Genomic DNA, 17,259 nt, shown 5'->3' with positions numbered 1-17,259 from the left:
CAGCTGCAGCAAGCAGCGGGTAGGCTGCAAACAGCTGCACCAGGTTCCAAAGCCCCAGTATCAGTCCATCCTGGCAGCAACTGCATGTGTACCTCAGAGCAGACAACGAGAGGGCTGTGCTGCCTCAGGCCCTATCCCCACTGTCCGCTCCGAGGTGTGTGTACACCCACCAGTATGGAGCTGATGCCCCCCCAATTTTGTTTTTCTGGCATGCTGGCACTCCGGCGCCTTCCGAGGTAGACATTGTGGTTTTTTCGGCACTCCGGCCAAAAAACGTTGCCTACCCCTGGCTTACTGTAATACCTACCGAGGCAACATTGCCAGCTCGAATAGTTTCAATTTCATTTGTCAAGTAGTGCCAGGAAACCACACTCTTCATATTTATATGCGATTCATGCCAAAGGGTCAGTACATTCTGGAACTGTTGTTCAATTCTGAAACAAACAAAAAACACAAGATTAACATTAGGTTAGAAAAGCTAACGTAGCAAAGGGAGCCAATAGCAAAACTATAAATTGTTTCAACACAAATAAAGGAAACATCACTTCTACTCTGAACTCAAGAAAATGCTCCTCCTCTAAACACAACATTATTTTAAAACATATTTACAGCTGTACACATTTAGCTGTTTTCACCTTACCTGTTTGCAGTATCTATTGCTTCTTTGTTGGGCGGAGGAACTGTAAAGCACACAGATGGAACCATGGCCTCATTACCACTTGGACTAATGACTTTCCATTTAGCACGATGGGAGTTGCTTGCTAATATGCATTCATCATCTTTGTAAATGGTTATCTAGTTTTAACAGAAAAGCAGAACTGTGTAACATGTAAAGCATTATAAACTACTCTTACAAAGGACCTTTGTAAGTGGTGTCACAAAGCAAGTCACACAACAGAAAAAAGAACTGCAACACAGAACACAGGCATTTGTTCTGTTTACTAGGCTGGAAGATATTTACGGTCTTGTGTTTTCCAGGAAAATGTAAGTAAATGAAACTTTAGCTGTCTTCTCACGGCTGTAATTGATTTTAGGAAATTCAAGGTTCTGACCTCAATTTGTCTGTAGTCACAGATGGCTTTAATTGGGATGGAAGTTTTGAGTGTACAGTCAGGATTCCTTGGCTTCAGTTGAATGATTGCCTTTGCTTTCCCCACAAGGCTTGCTACTGTGCTCTTGTACTGCAAGAGTTGTTCTTTTTCTTCCTAAATACCAATTAAGAAAAGAACAAAACCAGAAGTAGGGAGAACTCTGCTCTTCCTTCACACTTTTCTTTTTTTATCATGTCTTTTAAAGAAACCAGTTCGCACAAACAGAAATGACTTCATGAAGTCATCAGTTCCTTTCTTATCTAGTATGGAAAAATAAGTAAATAAATAAATAAGCCTGTATTTAGAAGTTATGAAAAGTATTCTGTAAACTAGAGCAAATGAATAAACTTGTTTAATTAGACAAGGTAGAAATAAATGTTATTGCCACATGACATTCCTTTTGTTGGACAAGTTTATATATAATTTTGTTTTTACATTAAGATATGCTTTACATAAATCTTGTTTAACTGTAACTTAGGTTGACAAGATTCTTGAATTCTTACCATGGACTCCTGAACAAGATCTTCCAGTCTGTGCAGACTACTGGACCGATCACAACTGTACTTTCGGTGTATGGCATCTTTTAAATTCTTTAAGTAATCCATAGCCTCTTTTGCATCATTGAAAAACTAAGATGAGATATATATTGGTTAAACTAAAACAAGACTATATGATTTTGAAAGTGCTACTGAAAATATTTATTAAAAAAGCAGTAAATAGTGCTTAAGCTAATTTTACAGTAGATTAAAATGATTGGGGTTAAAAGTAATTTGTTCCTGCAGTTTAAAATGCCTGCCCTTGATCTCAGAGGCAGATACAAATTACGACATCACAGACTACTTCACATTCTACCAAAAAACAGATCAGGATCCCAAAATCTGGACTTCAGTTATTTACTGTTCATGTGAAACAAAGGTTTTTGAATAGTGATTCTTGCTACTCCTGAAATTCACAACTATAACTTGCTTTTGAAATGTAATAAGACAAACATTAAAGCTGCATAAAGTGGCTTGCATGCTGGTGTGAACAAAGTCTAGATTAGAGAAAATCTGCTTCTCCTGTAGTCATTTTTTATCCTGCCACACTTTTAGCTTCTCTCATTTCTTGGAGTCTCAGAACAGCAGAGACTCCCTATGCCTGAAGAAGGGTGACTGCGACTGAAAGCTTGCTAAGAACTGTTTTCTAACTACTCAGTTGGTCTAATAAAAGATATCACATCTAACCAAAGAACCCTACCTGCTTCTCCTTTAGTCATTTAAATGGGTACAGATCAGATGTGGCTTTGAAGGCAATTTACACTGACATTATTCTTACTCTGTACTAGATAATAGACTTCCCAAAACACAGAACACTCTATATACTTTAAACATAAAGGAAGAACAAATTGCAGTTAACTCAAACAAAGCAGTCCAATTGCAACATACATTAATGATGAAATTCTCATTTACTGCTTTTGTAAGTGACTTTGTAAAAAAAATCGTATACTCTTCCTTAGATGTAGATTTTCCCCCTCAGTATTCTGCTCCAGTTTGTGTATCCCTGGCACACAAGCTAGATTCGATACTAGCTTGTAGAATAGCTAAGAAAATGGCAGTGGAGAGAGGACTGGAAAAGGGCCAATGTGGTCCCCATTTACAAGAAGGGGAGAAAGGAGGACCCAGGTAACTATAGGCCAGTTAGTCTCACCTCGGTCCTTGGGAAGACCTTTGAGAAAATTATCAAGGAACACATCTGCGGGGGCCCAGCATGGGAGGTAATGCTCAGGGGCAACCACCACAGGTTCACTGCGGGCAGATCCTGCCTAACTCACCTTGTTTCCCTTTATGACCAGGTCACAAAGTCTTTGGATGCGGGCGTTGAGGTGGATGTCATTTACCTGGATTTCAAGAAGGCCTTTGACACTGTTTCTCACCCCATTCTCATAAGAAAAACTAGGCAACTGCACCATTGATACCTACACAGTCAAATGGGTGGTAAATTGGCCTGATGGTCGCACCCAGAGAGTGGTGGTGGACGAGTCATTTTTGACCCGGAGGGATGTAGGCAGTGGGGTTTCCCAGGGCTTGGTCTTCGGGCCTGTGCTATTCAACATCTTTATCAGTGACTTGGAGGTGGGTGTGGAAAGCACACTGTCCAAATTTGCTAATGACACAAAGATGTGGGGAGAAGTGGGCACACTGGTGGGGAGGGACAGAATCGAACTAGATCTAGACAGGTTACAGAGGTGAGCAGATGAGAATAGAATGGAATTCAATGCAGACAAGTTCAAGGAACTGCATCTAGGGAGAAAGAACCTGCAACATACCTATAGGCTGGGGAACATACCTTCTCAACAGCACAGTGGCTGAAAGGGATCTTGGAGTCACTGCTGACTCCAGGATGGACATTAGCCACCAGTGCAAGGAAACCGTCAGTAAGGCTAACTGCACCTTGTTGTGCATCTACAGATGCATCACAAGCAGGTTCAGGGAGGTGATGTTCCCCCTCTATATGGCTCTGGTCAGGCCGCTGTTGGAGTACTGTGTCCAGTTCTGGGCACCACACTTCAAGAGTTGGTGCCCAGAACTGGCACCTTGAGAGGGTCCAGAGGAGGGCCACTCACATGGTCAGGGGGCAGCAGGCCAGGCCCTACAAAGACAAACTAAAGATAGACTAAAGGGCCTGAATCTATTCAGCCTCCACAAGAGAAGACTGAGAGGGGATCTGGTGGCCATCTATAAACTCACCAGGGGGGACCAGCGGAAAATAGGTGAGGCTCTGTTCCCCCAGGCAACACCTGGGATAACAAGGAATAATGGCCACAAATTGATTGAGAGCAGGTTCAGGCTTGATATCAGGAGGCATTACTTTAATGTTAATGCTACCAGGCTCCGGAATGGGCTCCCAAGACAGGTGGTGCTCTCTCCTATCTTGGGGGTCTTCAAGAGGAGGTTAGATAGATATCTGGCTTGGGTATTATGATCCCAGCACTCGTTCCTGCCCAGGGCAGGGGGTTGGATTTGATGATCTGTTCAGGTCCCTTCCAACCCTAAAAACTATGAAACTATGAATTTACTGTTCAGGTCCTTCCAACCCTAAAAACTATGAAACTATGAATTTATATCTCTAACATTTATGTGCATATATTCCTCCATAATATTTTAAACAATTTTAGCCATTATAGAATGATGTCTCTTATACAAACAATGTTTGTACTAAATCTTATACCAACAGAAAATTTTGCTGCATTATAGCTTAATTACAGACCTCCTTTTGTGGGGAAAGTGCATCATATAAGACAGAAAACATGGTAATTAATAGTCCCAATTCATTTTTCCCCAAATATAATCATGCTTTAAGGTATTACCATTTTTTCTGGTTTACTTACTTACCTCAAAATATGCAGCATTTTCTCTCAAATGTTGTTCAACACAGTGGCAGAGCTGTAAAATCCAGCTCCACTGTGTCTGCATTGCAGCTCTATAAGCCTTTAAGTAGAAAAAGGAGGTATTTTAGGAGAAAAAGCAGAAATTAAATACGCGCACAGAGAAAAAATAACATTATAAATATAAGCATAGTTTCCTGCCATCGTTGCCCAAGAAAAAAAAAATGTTGAATTCAAAATAGCCAGAATTCTACAATCAAACATAAAATGTGACCCTAAATGGACACATAAAATGGACAGTAAACATACCCAAATCTCTAATATGTACATGCATATATTTTTGCATAATATTTTAAATACATTTAGCCATTCTAGAACGATGTTTCTTATACAATGTTTATACTAAAGCTTATGCAAATAGAAAATTCTGCTGCATTACCCAAACATTTGCCAGCAGAGGGTGCTCTAAACATTGTGAAGAGTATCAAAATGAATCAAAAATCTCATGCAAATCCCTCACCCCCACTGAAGTCAATGGAATCTTTCCACTGCTTGAGTAAACACTGGCTCAATCCATTAATGCGCAGCCATACACTATAGTTTTTCCAAAGTAATATGAAAACAAATATTATGAAATCCTATTTCCTGCACAGAAGGCAGGAATGTAAAACAATTTAAAACACGCAACTGTAGTATGTATCCTAAGAACTACAGCTTTCACACATGAACCTTTCACTTCAGGGTTCGTTTTAGTACTATAACTGTTTATTACTCTGATATGGAGTAATACATATGCTAGTAAAGCATGTAAATTTACACTACATACAAATCCATCCATGGCCTGTTCAAAGGAAGGCAGGAAGTACATCTCTTCATTTATCTCCAATTTATAAGAGAATAAAACTAAAGAATCATCAAATCCAGGTATTCAGGTAATTTCCCAGAATGTTGGTAATTTTCTTGACTACTTAAGTTCATTCTACAATATTATAACAGTTTTTATTGTTTCTCCTGTATTACTACCTGACTCTTTATTCTTGACTTGAATATCTGCAGTGAAAATGATCTGACACTCTCTGTTGGAAACTTGTAAAGCTTCTATGGTAGCTACAATATTTTTTCATGTAAACAGATTACCTACTACACAGTTTCAAGTCAAAATAAATCAAACTACTTTATTACAGGCCAATGTCCAAACACATCCTTTAATTTACTGACAATAATGTCACAAAACTAAAACTTGAACCTTAATAGGAAGCAATAGAATAAAATATTTGTGATTGGAATTGCTCTCAGGAGGCCTTTTCCAATATAAAGGGAAAGGAAAAATAGAAAAAGCCATTTTATTCCTTCAGTTTGTACTAATATTAACATCAATGGAAGTTGCAAGGTACAGCTGAATAGACCAATTTGGTAAATCTTAGCTTCAATGAGAGTTTTGCTTAAGTAAAACTTCCATAATACTCCAGAAATTGTTCACAGCTATATATAAATAATATCAGCATACATAAAGTGAAGCAGAGTTAAACCACAGGCACAGAAAATCATTTTGATTTTAAAAGAACGAAAATCTCAAGAACTATTGTTAAATTAGGCTATGGTGTTCTGGTTTGTGTGCTGTATGTACTGACGTACCTCAATAGTTAGCCTTGCAGGATGATTTTCCAAGAGAAGCTGCTCTGCTATTTCCTGAACAGATTTAATAACTTCTTCTTTTTCATCAAGTTCTCTCATTAACTCCTTTTTCAAATCAAAAGAAATAAATATTTTAGAAATGTGTTGAATCACTTAAGGTATCTCAGTTATTTCCTTTTGGATTATATTTGTAATGCTTACTGCATGGTACTCCTTTTTTCGTGATATGTTGGAGTTTCTATCGCTCCAGTCATAAGCAACCTCTTCCTCCTCCTTTTCATTCAGCCATATAAGCTCTCTAGTGGCACGGGACACAAAATTGTGAAGAGTATCAAGATGCCTTTCCTGATTTCTTGATGTGTTCTTAAAATAAATAAATAAATAAATTGTTCTGATTATCAGAATGACACAATTAGCAGTTGCACATGAAAGAGGCATAAAAATCTTACCAGGAGTTTTGCATACTGGCTCTCCAGTTTGTGCAATTTTTCAGCATAACTCAGTTTAAGAGGTGCAGTCATTTGGATCTGTGTAGGGTACATGAGGTCAAAAGACAATAACAAAAATGAGTTACATTAAGAAATTATTCTTAAATACAAAGAATACAAAGCTTCTGTTTTTCACTAAAGAAAGTTTTTGAACTCCAAGATATATAACCCATTATTGCCTTGTGAGTAATGCAATAAAAAAGTAGCCTTAGGAAATAAAAGATACAGTACTGTACCTCACTGATTTTAGCTTCTTTAAGGCTAGATTCAAATTCTTCAATAGCTCTATGAACATTTTTGTGATTTTCTAAATGACTTTCAACGCTTGGCAAATCTGAACCCCATTCTGCCCGATCGAGTTGCACCTTATAAAGAGAAGAATTAATAGAATAGAAAAGATAATCTTACACCGTCAGTAAGTAGACAAAATTGCTAGAGTTGAACTGAGAGCTTTTGCAGAAGGTCTTTTACCTGCATTTCATCTACCCAGTTCAAGAGGTCCTGGACAAATTTCATGTTGATTTCTTCTTCTGTTAAATTTTGACCAACAAAAGCTGATTTCATGAGAGGCTTTCGGATCTGCATCAGTTTGAGTGTTTGCAAGGTACCCGTGTCTACTCCCGGAGCATAACTTTGAATTAACCTTGGTGGAATGCCTGGCGTGTAAGCTGGAGTTATTGCTGGAGTCAATCTTGAAGTAAGACCTGAGGAGAGGCCTGATGTCAGACTTGAAGAAGTCAAAGTAGGTGTTAAACTCTGGGTTATTCCAGAGTTCAAATCAGGGGTTAAGTTTGGTGCAAATCCTGAGTTTAAGCTTTGTGTTATTCCAGATATCATCAGCTTTGTCTGTTCTGTTGTCAGCATACGGCCCTTGCTGTATATTGAAGAACATTCCGTCCTTAAAGCCATAAGATCATCACGAAGTTTTGCAACCCTAAAAAGAAATTACATTTACTTCATAAAAAAACAAAATAATAACACTGAAGGTTTGTGAAAGCATTTTATGCTGAACTGATCTACAGAATTATAATTTATCTTGTACCTATAAGGCATTCTAGTTGAACAAAAATTTACCCTATTTGTTCTTCAGTTTTACACTCACTATTACAACAGTTTCTACATAAGATTTATATTAGCACATTGATTTTATCTGGTAAAGATCTCTAATAATAAGTTTGCATGTAACATGTTACCATATACATACATGTATGGTTAATGTGCATAGTTGGTATGGACACATTCTTGGCAATACCTCAGAAAGCCAACATGATACAGGCAGTGGCATGTATCAGATACACAACCAAGCTCAATTAGACAAACATAAATCTTGCAATACAGGATACTACATGTTAGGGTGGATTAACTGGTTGTAGAGAGCTGTTTACAGCTCAGTACCAAAGCAGTTATCACATGCTTGACCCTCCCCTCCTCAGATTCAGAATTACACACGACAGACTCTGGGGTCCTGTCCTATTTTTTCCCATAGAATAACACTGTACAGCTATGATGTGTGTTTGTGATAACTGCTACTTCACCTGATCTTCTGCTTCTAAAGAGATACCTCAGCTATTGCCATAAATCTTATCTCTACTGACACAGACCAAAATTGGCAAGTTTGAAAAGGTGACAAGTTTAAGATCAATAAAATAACCCTGTAGTTTTCAAAACTGGATGTGTAATAAAGTGAAATGCTGAAATGGACTTAGATCAGTGACCTCATTTTCACTGATTATAACAAAATCAGTGGATACTCAAATGTCTGAAAATCTAGTGACTTTCATTTAGGTACCCAATTAGTTGCTTAACACTAGGCCCACTTTGAAAACATCTTCTTGGGGGTTTTTTTGTTGTTTTGTTGTTTGTTTGTTTGTTTGTTTTTGCTTTGTTTTGTTTTGTGGTGATGTCTTTTACTGGACCAACTGTATAGTTGGGAGAGATACTGGACAATCCTTTGGGCACAAAGTGGCACTTTGTACCCAGAAGCTCGTCTAACAAGATTCACTAACTATACTGTTGGTCCAATAAAAGACACCACAAAAAATCCTTGCCTTTCATATATTTCCTGGATAATCATAGATACAGTAACACTCTGGCCCTACTATGTAGATAACTGCATGTATTTCAAATGTAAAACTTACCTCTGAACAAGCTGATCTGCCTGATAATATCTTCCATCAATAAGAATTTGAGCATCAATCACTTGTTGGCGCAAAAGATTCTCACATTCAAGTAGGTACCCAGCTATCTCTGCTTCATTTTGGAACTGTAGCCCTGATTCTAAACGCTTGGTATCCTATGTATTTGAAGGATAAAAATGGCAATTAAATTCTGCATCCAAACAGAGGAGAAACACTCTGTAAGAAATCTGACTTTTCCTCTACAGTTTTTTTTTACTCTTAAATAAGTTTAAAACAAGTACTTGACGGTAACCTGGAAGAAATATTTCTATTCAACATATCACATTCTTTTACAGAAATGTTAAACAAAAGAAAATAATATGGAAAAAGTCAGTAATGACAGAGTCAAATTAAATACTATGAAATTAAAGTTTTAAAAACTGTAAAGATTTCAGTGCAAAAAGAAAAGCTCACAGCCATACCCAGAACAGAATCAATGACTGACTTACAGACTGCAGAGCGTTCCGAGCAAGTATCAGTTTGTCTTCACAGCCCAGGCTGTCCCGTTGAATTCTGTTTGCAATTTGCTGCAGCATTTCCAATCTAAAATACACAAGAGCCTTTTGAAAAAGAATATCAATGGTACCTGCTATACATGTGGAATAACAAAGGGCAAAAAGTTCTTGCATAAAAACACCAATATTATGCCAGCTTACCTAGATCCTTCTAAGGTGCCATTGCTAAAGCTTATACAAGAATTAATCAGTGTTGGACCACAATTAACAGAAAGAAAATTCTCATTGGAGTCAATGCTGGTTCTAGCACTAGTACTGTTGCTAAACAAGGAATCACTGCTATGGTAGCCGTAAGTACTGCTATTCATTTTTAACTAAAAGAACTGTCTCTTTACCCATTTATGTTTACTAAAAAAATTAAAAAGGTAAAACTGCAAAAATGTACAGCTTCCAGTAATGAAATCTCCCTACTGTCTTTTGAAACACCCAACATTCCTTGTCTAAATAGGCTCCAACATGCATATTCAACACCCTGCAATTAATATTCCAATATGTCTTCAAAGGATTTTGCCTAGAGCTATGTATGCTTTTTTGGGTTTGGCTTTCCTGCCTTACATTAAAGCTCTACAAGTACAGACTAAGACAAGGGCAGCACTTGGAAGCAGACACACCAAATATTTGATTTAAGTATCACTCAATTTCAACAAACTAAAGGGGAAATTAAACTTTCCATAGTGCACTATGGCCCTTTCATTGAAAAGATATACTAAAAGAAACAAAGGGAGAGACTCTGCTCCCCACTGAGTTACTTCAGATTCAAGTAAGATGCCTTTCCTAATTTCAAATAAAGCTGTGCCAACATAAAACTGGAGTAACACAGTAGTCAGTCAAGTTTTTAGCTAGTTAAAGCAGGACTCATGTATATTTTACAACTCCACTATCATACATCCACTGCATCTTAAATCCAGGTAGGCATGTTTATTTTAATCATAACAGCCTGTAATTCTGGAAACGACACTTTGATTTCTCCAGTTTTCAGAGCTGACAGCTCTGTACTGCAGTAATTCTGTACTGGGTGCCTTGAGATCCTTTTACAGGTGTTGCAAAGTGCCAAAAAATGTATTAGGTATGAAAACATGATTCATAAGATAAACCCAGTGATTTCAAATAAAAATCCATGGTTTTAAAAAAAATCCTGAGCTGTTGTGCTCCTTCTAAGTTCTTTGCAACAGAACAATTTTTTGCGTGTGTGTAGTCAAAAAAAAGTGAAAACTAAGAGCTGGCATTTTCCAAGGGGCTGCCTTGAGTTTCAAAAAGTTAAGAACCGCTGATTATTCTCTTTTGAAACCAGAACAAATACAGCAAAAATCAACCTTTTTTTTCAGTTTTCTACATAATTTGATTTTTAATTTTGCTTCTCATTTCTAACTACATTTTTCTGGCCTTTCAGTCCACTTACAGCACACTACAGAACTGCATCCATGTTTCAGGACTGTTTCTTTAAGGATGTAAAGAGCCCAGGCTGCCTCTGAAGAGGTTCAGTGAACTCATTCTGACAGTTTCAGCTCCTATAAGCCAGGCAAGCAGGAACACCAAGGTAGTCCTTTCCTTACCCACCTAATATTAATTTGGATCTCAGTCTCTGACCACTAGTTACCATCTGTACTGATGTCTTCTTGGGATTTACCAGGCTAAGAGGCAGAGTTTTAACATTTTTTTATCTCCATGTATCAGCCTGCCATCTCATTTTTGTCACAGTCAAATTCCATTTTGAAGGCTCAGGCTGAAGCAATCTACCTCTGTACCAGTGCAGCAACAGCAACATGCACCAGTGCACTAGTTATCAGTTTAAGATGGAATAAACTACTGATTTCACATCTACCATTAATTTTATTTGATTGATTTCCAATGTTGCTCAGATTTATTCATTTTCCTCTTCATCATGCAGTGACTATCTAGCAACTCAACTGTTTTATGTTTATCAGGTAAATGTAAATATATGTGGAGAACCATAGGTGAATGGATGTTTATGCTTATATGGATAAAAAAATTAAAAACATAATAAAATAATTACATAATGACACATACACTTATATGCAACAAATACAGTCCAGCATTCTGTAGCTATAATTAAGGCCCAATTTCATACCTTCCAAATGGGGGTGCTAGCTTTGCCCCTTGATGGTGAATCTGTCCTAACATGCAAGACCTTGCCTGTTGTGTTTCCACCACTGCCTTCCTACTTGCTTCTCTACTTATTCAGTGCAGACATTCAACTCTATAGAAACCCCTCCAGCAAAGACTACAGCAAGGATACTCTGAATAAGCAGTCTCAGGCACCTTATCCTTGCTCGCTTGGCTGCCCCCGTGATACCTCCTTCCATTAATAACAGCAGCCTTCAGGTCTTCTTTTGCCACTAGAACCTACCTCTTGCAGACGAGTCAGTGTGGATGACTATGCAAACACTTCAATACTTTTAGCTCAAAATCTTAACAGGTTCTAGATCAAATAAATGGTCAGGCAAGTGGTCAGATAACACTTTTTTCTGTAATGGCTTTTGTTTGTACCAAAATTGTACATACAAAACAGAACTGTCCCGAGACAAGGTCCAGTGTAAAGAGAATCGAACAATCATGTTGGAAAAAAACATTGTGTCAAATACGGTGACCCATGATGGATTGCCTTCATGTGCTTTGCACGTTTAAATGCTTTACATTCCTGAGAACATTATAGTTTTAATAGCACAAAAATGAGATCTCAGACCATCTCATGCATAGGGTGAAATTACCCCAGCTTGTAGGCTGGAAATATATAGTCTATGCAGAATATGGCTTAACTCAAATCAAGTGGTGCATATGCCCTATCCTGGCCCTCTGCAGGGGAAAGGAAAGGACATAATTAATGCTATATATGTGGTTAGGTGTTTTGCTGATTTGAGGTTTGCACACTTATCCATTACAGATTGTTGACACCACTCCTACCATTTCATGGGAACCTAAAATAATAAGTCAATTAAAGACCTACAAGCCCAAAACAGGGAAAAAACAAAACGGTGAGAAATCTTCAATCTAAAACAATGATGTGAATTTTACCATGGAAAAGACATCAGCAAGTAACAACAGAAAGCAAAGCATCAGGGAAAACAGCTCACTCCAATCAAGCATTCACTAGCATACCTCTCTACTTCAGGTCGAAGGGTCTTCTCTCTTTCCAGCATACCAATAATTAGTTTTCCCCATTCTTTTTCTATGTCATTTGGATGGTAGCCTTGAGGGAGTTTGATGCGTCCAAATTCTATCCAGACCTTTAAAAAACATATAATCTCTGCTTAACATGAACCATAGACTAGAAAATTTCAATATGTTAATGTACAAGAAGCACAGCTTACCTCCAGCAGTTTATACAGACGTTTAATTTTGGATTTATCTATCTCCTTTGGTGGAATTTCTGTTTCTTTAAACTGTAAGTATTGATTATAAAGTGCCTAGGGAAAAATAAGTAAGGATTACTATCTACTTCCTGAAACAGCACCTTTTACTACTATCAGACCACACTCTACTATGCATAATAGATTTCAGTTCTTATACTGTTATTTTGAAGACTACCTTTACACAATATGCTTGTCCTTGGTATATGCTAGCAAAGTATTTCTAGAATTTTGAGCAGAATAAGGACAGTATTTTCAAATGGTCTTCAACCTGGCTACTATCTGCCTGCAAGTGACTCCCCCTGTACTGATGTTTTTGAGCAAAAGGATGATATTTACCCAGGCAAGAATTTCTTAGAGTAATATCCTTTATTGGACCAACTTCATAGATGGGAGAATTAGACAAGCTTTTGAATGCAAGACATTCTTCTTCAGGTCTCTATATAGAAGCTAGAACATTTTAATACCTTATTTATTCCAGGCTCCTGACACATGCTATTTTTAAAATCCAATTAATAGGTTCAGCCACACACTCAAGTCAGTTTAAGGTGTGATAATACAATAAGCAAGCCAAAGCTATTTCACAAACAAGGTGTGACAACTTCATGGCTAATTTATATTATGCCTTAAATTGAATGTATGACCAGTTGGGGCTGGTCTATGCCAGATCCCGACACTCAGCTGAGTGTCAGGATCTAGCATGGAGCAACCCCAAGATCTGGGACACCACTGTCCCCTACCCAATTCATATGGGTGCAGAGAGAGTCCCTAGATCCTGGACCCCTGCCCAACCCTCAGAGGCAGATGTGTGACACAGTAAGCCTGACATCAGGGAACATCTCACCAACATCAGGCTCACTGGACCACAAACCTTTAAAAACCCTGTATGCAGCTGGGCTGTGCACATGGTATTCTGACATTCCTGGTGCCCACAAACTCAGGGATAAGGGAACATCTTCCTGATCCTGAGGTCTCCATGTACTAGGGATGTCAGAAAACCATGCATGCAGCCCAGCTGCACATGCAGTTCTTTAAAGTCCCAAGAAATGGAACCCCAAGATCAGAGAGAACCTCCTTACTCCCAGGATCCCCATGCGCCAGGACCAGTGAAGACCACACTTCACTCATCCAGGCTCATGGGGACTTCAGGATTCGGCTGTGGCAGCCAAGTCCCAGGATCCCCATGTTGTTGGACTGGTAAAAACCACAGGTGCCACCCAGCTTGGCAAAACACTTTACTTATCCCAGTGCACGAGGACCAGTAAAACCATGTGTGCTGCCTGGCTGGACAGCACATGCAGTCTGTATTCATCCCAGCATACAGAAGCCTGGGGATCGGGTGGCAGCAGCCTGATCCAGTCCCTATACACCAGGACCAGTAAAGCCACTTGTGCCTCCCAGGTAGGCAGCACACCTGGTTTTCTCCCCATCCCAGTGCTTGGGGACCAGTGGAAGCCCAGTCTGATGCACCAGAACCACTAAAAACACATTTGCCACTCAGCTGAGCAGCACATACATGTTGTACTCATCCCAGGGTGCCTGTGTACTGGGACTGATATAATCGTGTGTTATGTAGCTGTGGCAGCCCAACCCTGGGGCCCCATGCTCTGAGACCTATAAAACAGCACATGCCACCTGGCTGGGGTTTTGACAATCAACTGATTGTTGGCTGGGGCTGGGGACTGGGCTGGGGCCAGTTCTAGATCCTAATTCAGGCCCAGTCCCCAGCTGACAATCAGTTGATTGTGGACACCTAGCTTTCAAGTTGCTAATACAGTGGGAGCCTAGGATCACAAGCCCGGACTCCACCTGGTCTTCCAAGTAAGGCACAACTGGACTACCATGCACCCTGCCTGGCAGGAGGTGCAGCTGTTGAGATTGTGGATCAGATCTCATCACACCTTAGTATCAGTGACCCCAGTGCATAAGGGAACCACAGGATGACCAGGAACATCTCAAAAAAGTTGAATGCGTCTTTTAAAGAAATATTTGAAGACCTGTGAATAATCTTCACAGAGCCCAAGCATGTCACCCCAAACTTAGCACTAGTAACTCTACAGGTTCACCTTGAAATTAAAAACAGAAATCATGGAAATGCGTATCATCACTGATTCTTCACTTGACTCATTATCTTTCAAAAAAAGCAGGAATAACACATTTAGTTCATTATGCCAGGCCTCACCTTCAGTTCTACAGGATTGTTTGGAAAAGTTCTGTCAGACATTATCGTGACATGGTGCCTGATCCACTGGATGAGGTAGTTCACCATATTCTGGTATTCAACCCACTTAACTTCAACATCCTAGCAAAGCACATCACAATTAAGAGATGAGAAGAAAATAAACATACAGCTTCATAATTTTTGCTATTCATTTTGAAGCCTCGCGATGCAAAATAAATTCCTATTCCTAGCAAAACAGCCCACCCCAGAGGGAAAGGGGGTGTGGCTTGGCCCCACAGGAGAAAGGGAGCATGGCATGGGAGGTGCGGGGGAAGAGGTCATGGCCAGGCCCCAACCTGGCCTTGCAGACAGAGGGAGCGTGGCCTGGCTCCACAGGGGCAAAAGGGATGTAACCTGGCCCTGCTGGAGATGGGGAAAGGGACATGGCCTGGCCTCAAGCCAGCCCCATGGATGGTGGCAGGGAGGGTGGCATGGCCCAGCTGCGACCAACAGTGCAGGACTTTGGCATTTGGCAAGAGGTTGAGCACCCCTGCTGTAGGGGAGACAAGCAAATAAATCATCCTGGATATGCTCTTTCTTCCTCTACAACCATAACAGACAAGATACTTGGCTAGATGAACCTGTGGTATGGCACAGTATGGCATTTCTTATGTTCTTATACCCTTAAATCTCTAGTTATTGCCAACAAAAAAAGCTTTCTCCTGTGTTACTGCTGTAGTGGGACTGGTAGTAGCACGTGTGACAGCAATCTATGGAGAACTTTGCTAATGCTACTGAGTTGGAGCCATGAAAATTAGAGGCAGGTCAAGGAAGCTGACATGCTCCATGGGTGTTGCTCCCCTACTTACATTTGCACTGATGCCTTCACCGCCTTCCGGTACTTTGGGAAATGCATCATAAAGTGATGACACATAAGTTATTACTGACTTCTCATCAGGTGAGGAGACATCAACATCTAAGAACATCACAGTATAATTTTTTTATTATGCACACATGCACATTGTCACAAATAACTCTACAGTCCTCTGATGTTTTAAATTATATGCAACCTTGCTTGCAACAAAGTCTAAGAAATGGCTTACCTTCAGGATCCAGAAGTCTGGCGACACCAAGTTTTTCTGCTACATAAAAAGCGTGCTCTAAATTTGCAAGGTTGCTTTGAACAGCAACAGTATTCATGTCTATCAGGTCCGGCCTATATAAAAACAAACAAAAATCATAACAATTCACTGTCATTAATTACTTGTTTCAAAATGCTAAAATATTTATTCTACAGTGCAATCCTTTAAAAGGGCAATTTAACATGCACTATTATTTTTTAAAAATGTGTTTCAGGGTCTGGTATTCTAATCGCCTTTTCAAGTACGCCTTTTAAATTAGGTAAACTACATTAAACTCCCATGTTTGTTTAGCATTAAAGAGACTTACTTCCGAGTAAGCTAAATCATATTAAGGACACTTTAATATGGAGTCAAATGGGTCCACAAAGAAACTTCATGCAGTTTAGCTAATTCCCCTTAGTTAATATGGATTAACTTTTTCTGAGTATCAATATGTAGGCAAGACTTTAGCTTCACTGTCTATGTCAAGGCTGTCCAACTTCAGAGCCGCTGGGGGCTGCATACTGCACAGGTCTCAAGCCCCTGGGTGCACGCTATGCAGGCTGCATACCACAGGGACCACATGAGCTCCCTGGGACCCCTGCTGCATGCAGCCCTCCTGCACAAGCCCTCCACCACTAACAACATGCAAGTCCTCCTTTTACCACCATGGCTTGGGTAATTCTTCCACCAGTGCTGTACTAGAAGCACAGGTCCCCCTCCCTCTCTGATGCACAAGTCTCCTCTCTGCTACCACCGCACTGGCAATCAGTCCTCCTGATGCTGCCATGAGAGCAGGATGGCTATCAAGCATGCTATCTTACCCCCTACTGCTGCCACATGAAATTCGCCTCCCCCCTCCCCACCGAGCCTCCCTGCAGAGCCAGACACAGCATGGGCAAACTGGGCAGCTGCCAAGAGCCCATACTGAAAGGGGGCCCAAAAATGGTAATTTTTTCCCATTGTCCAATTATTATCATCCTTATCTCTGGCAAAGGGGGGCCCGATACTAAAAGTTCACCCACAGCCTCCAGGAGTCTAGGTACGGTACTACCTCCCTGCCAGTGCTGCTGCATGGGAAGCAAGCGTACCAGTCTCCCACTATGCTGTCCTTCCCCAGAGACTCTGGCCACCACTGCCACAGGAACTGAAGTAATGGTAGCAGCAGCAGTCAGACGAGAGCCCAGGGGCTGCGTGTTTCATAGATTTCATAGACATTAGGACTGGAAGGGACCTCGGAAGATCATCGAGTCCAGCCCCCCGCTCAAAGGGCAGGAAGTCAGCTGGTGTCATAGGATCCCAGCAAGATAAGCATCCAATTTGCTCTTGAAGGTGTTCA

The 17,259-nt window shown here is 40.1% G+C and overlaps 1 protein-coding gene across 14 annotated transcripts in view; it reads right to left on the bottom strand.

The window, feature by feature from the left end:
• Positions 1–17,259, bottom strand: part of DST (dystonin) — a 569,390-nt gene that overhangs the window by 234,926 nt on the left and 317,205 nt on the right. For 12 of the 14 annotated variants that reach the window (XM_019520527.1, XM_019520528.1, XM_019520523.1 and 9 more), the window contains 17 exons: positions 15,903–16,015; positions 15,669–15,775; positions 14,821–14,940; positions 12,600–12,695; positions 12,388–12,515; positions 9,205–9,298; positions 8,717–8,871; positions 7,050–7,512; positions 6,815–6,943; positions 6,540–6,617; positions 6,292–6,453; positions 6,091–6,195; positions 4,463–4,558; positions 1,595–1,720; positions 1,053–1,205; positions 641–795; positions 308–434 (listed from right to left, as the gene is read on the bottom strand). In XM_019520527.1, coding sequence (XP_019376072.1) covers positions 308–434; positions 641–795; positions 1,053–1,205; positions 1,595–1,720; positions 4,463–4,558; positions 6,091–6,195; positions 6,292–6,453; positions 6,540–6,617; positions 6,815–6,943; positions 7,050–7,512; positions 8,717–8,871; positions 9,205–9,298; positions 12,388–12,515; positions 12,600–12,695; positions 14,821–14,940; positions 15,669–15,775; positions 15,903–16,015 — 2,407 coding nt within the window. Of the gene's footprint in view, positions 1–307; positions 435–640; positions 796–1,052; positions 1,206–1,594; positions 1,721–4,462; positions 4,559–6,090; positions 6,196–6,291; positions 6,454–6,539; positions 6,618–6,814; positions 6,944–7,049; positions 7,513–8,716; positions 8,872–9,204; positions 9,299–9,411; positions 9,701–12,387; positions 12,516–12,599; positions 12,696–14,820; positions 14,941–15,668; positions 15,776–15,902; positions 16,016–17,259 lie in introns of those variants that run through there. The other 2 variants (XM_019520533.1, XM_019520532.1) reach the window with 2 other exon arrangements.

The sequence above is a fragment of the Gavialis gangeticus genome, unplaced genomic scaffold (genome assembly GCF_001723915.1).
Source record: "Gavialis gangeticus isolate Ggan-Ray unplaced genomic scaffold, GavGan_comp1, whole genome shotgun sequence".
NCBI lineage: Eukaryota > Metazoa > Chordata > Crocodylia > Gavialidae > Gavialis > Gavialis gangeticus.
This window is presented reverse-complemented; position numbering and strand designations above follow the sequence as displayed.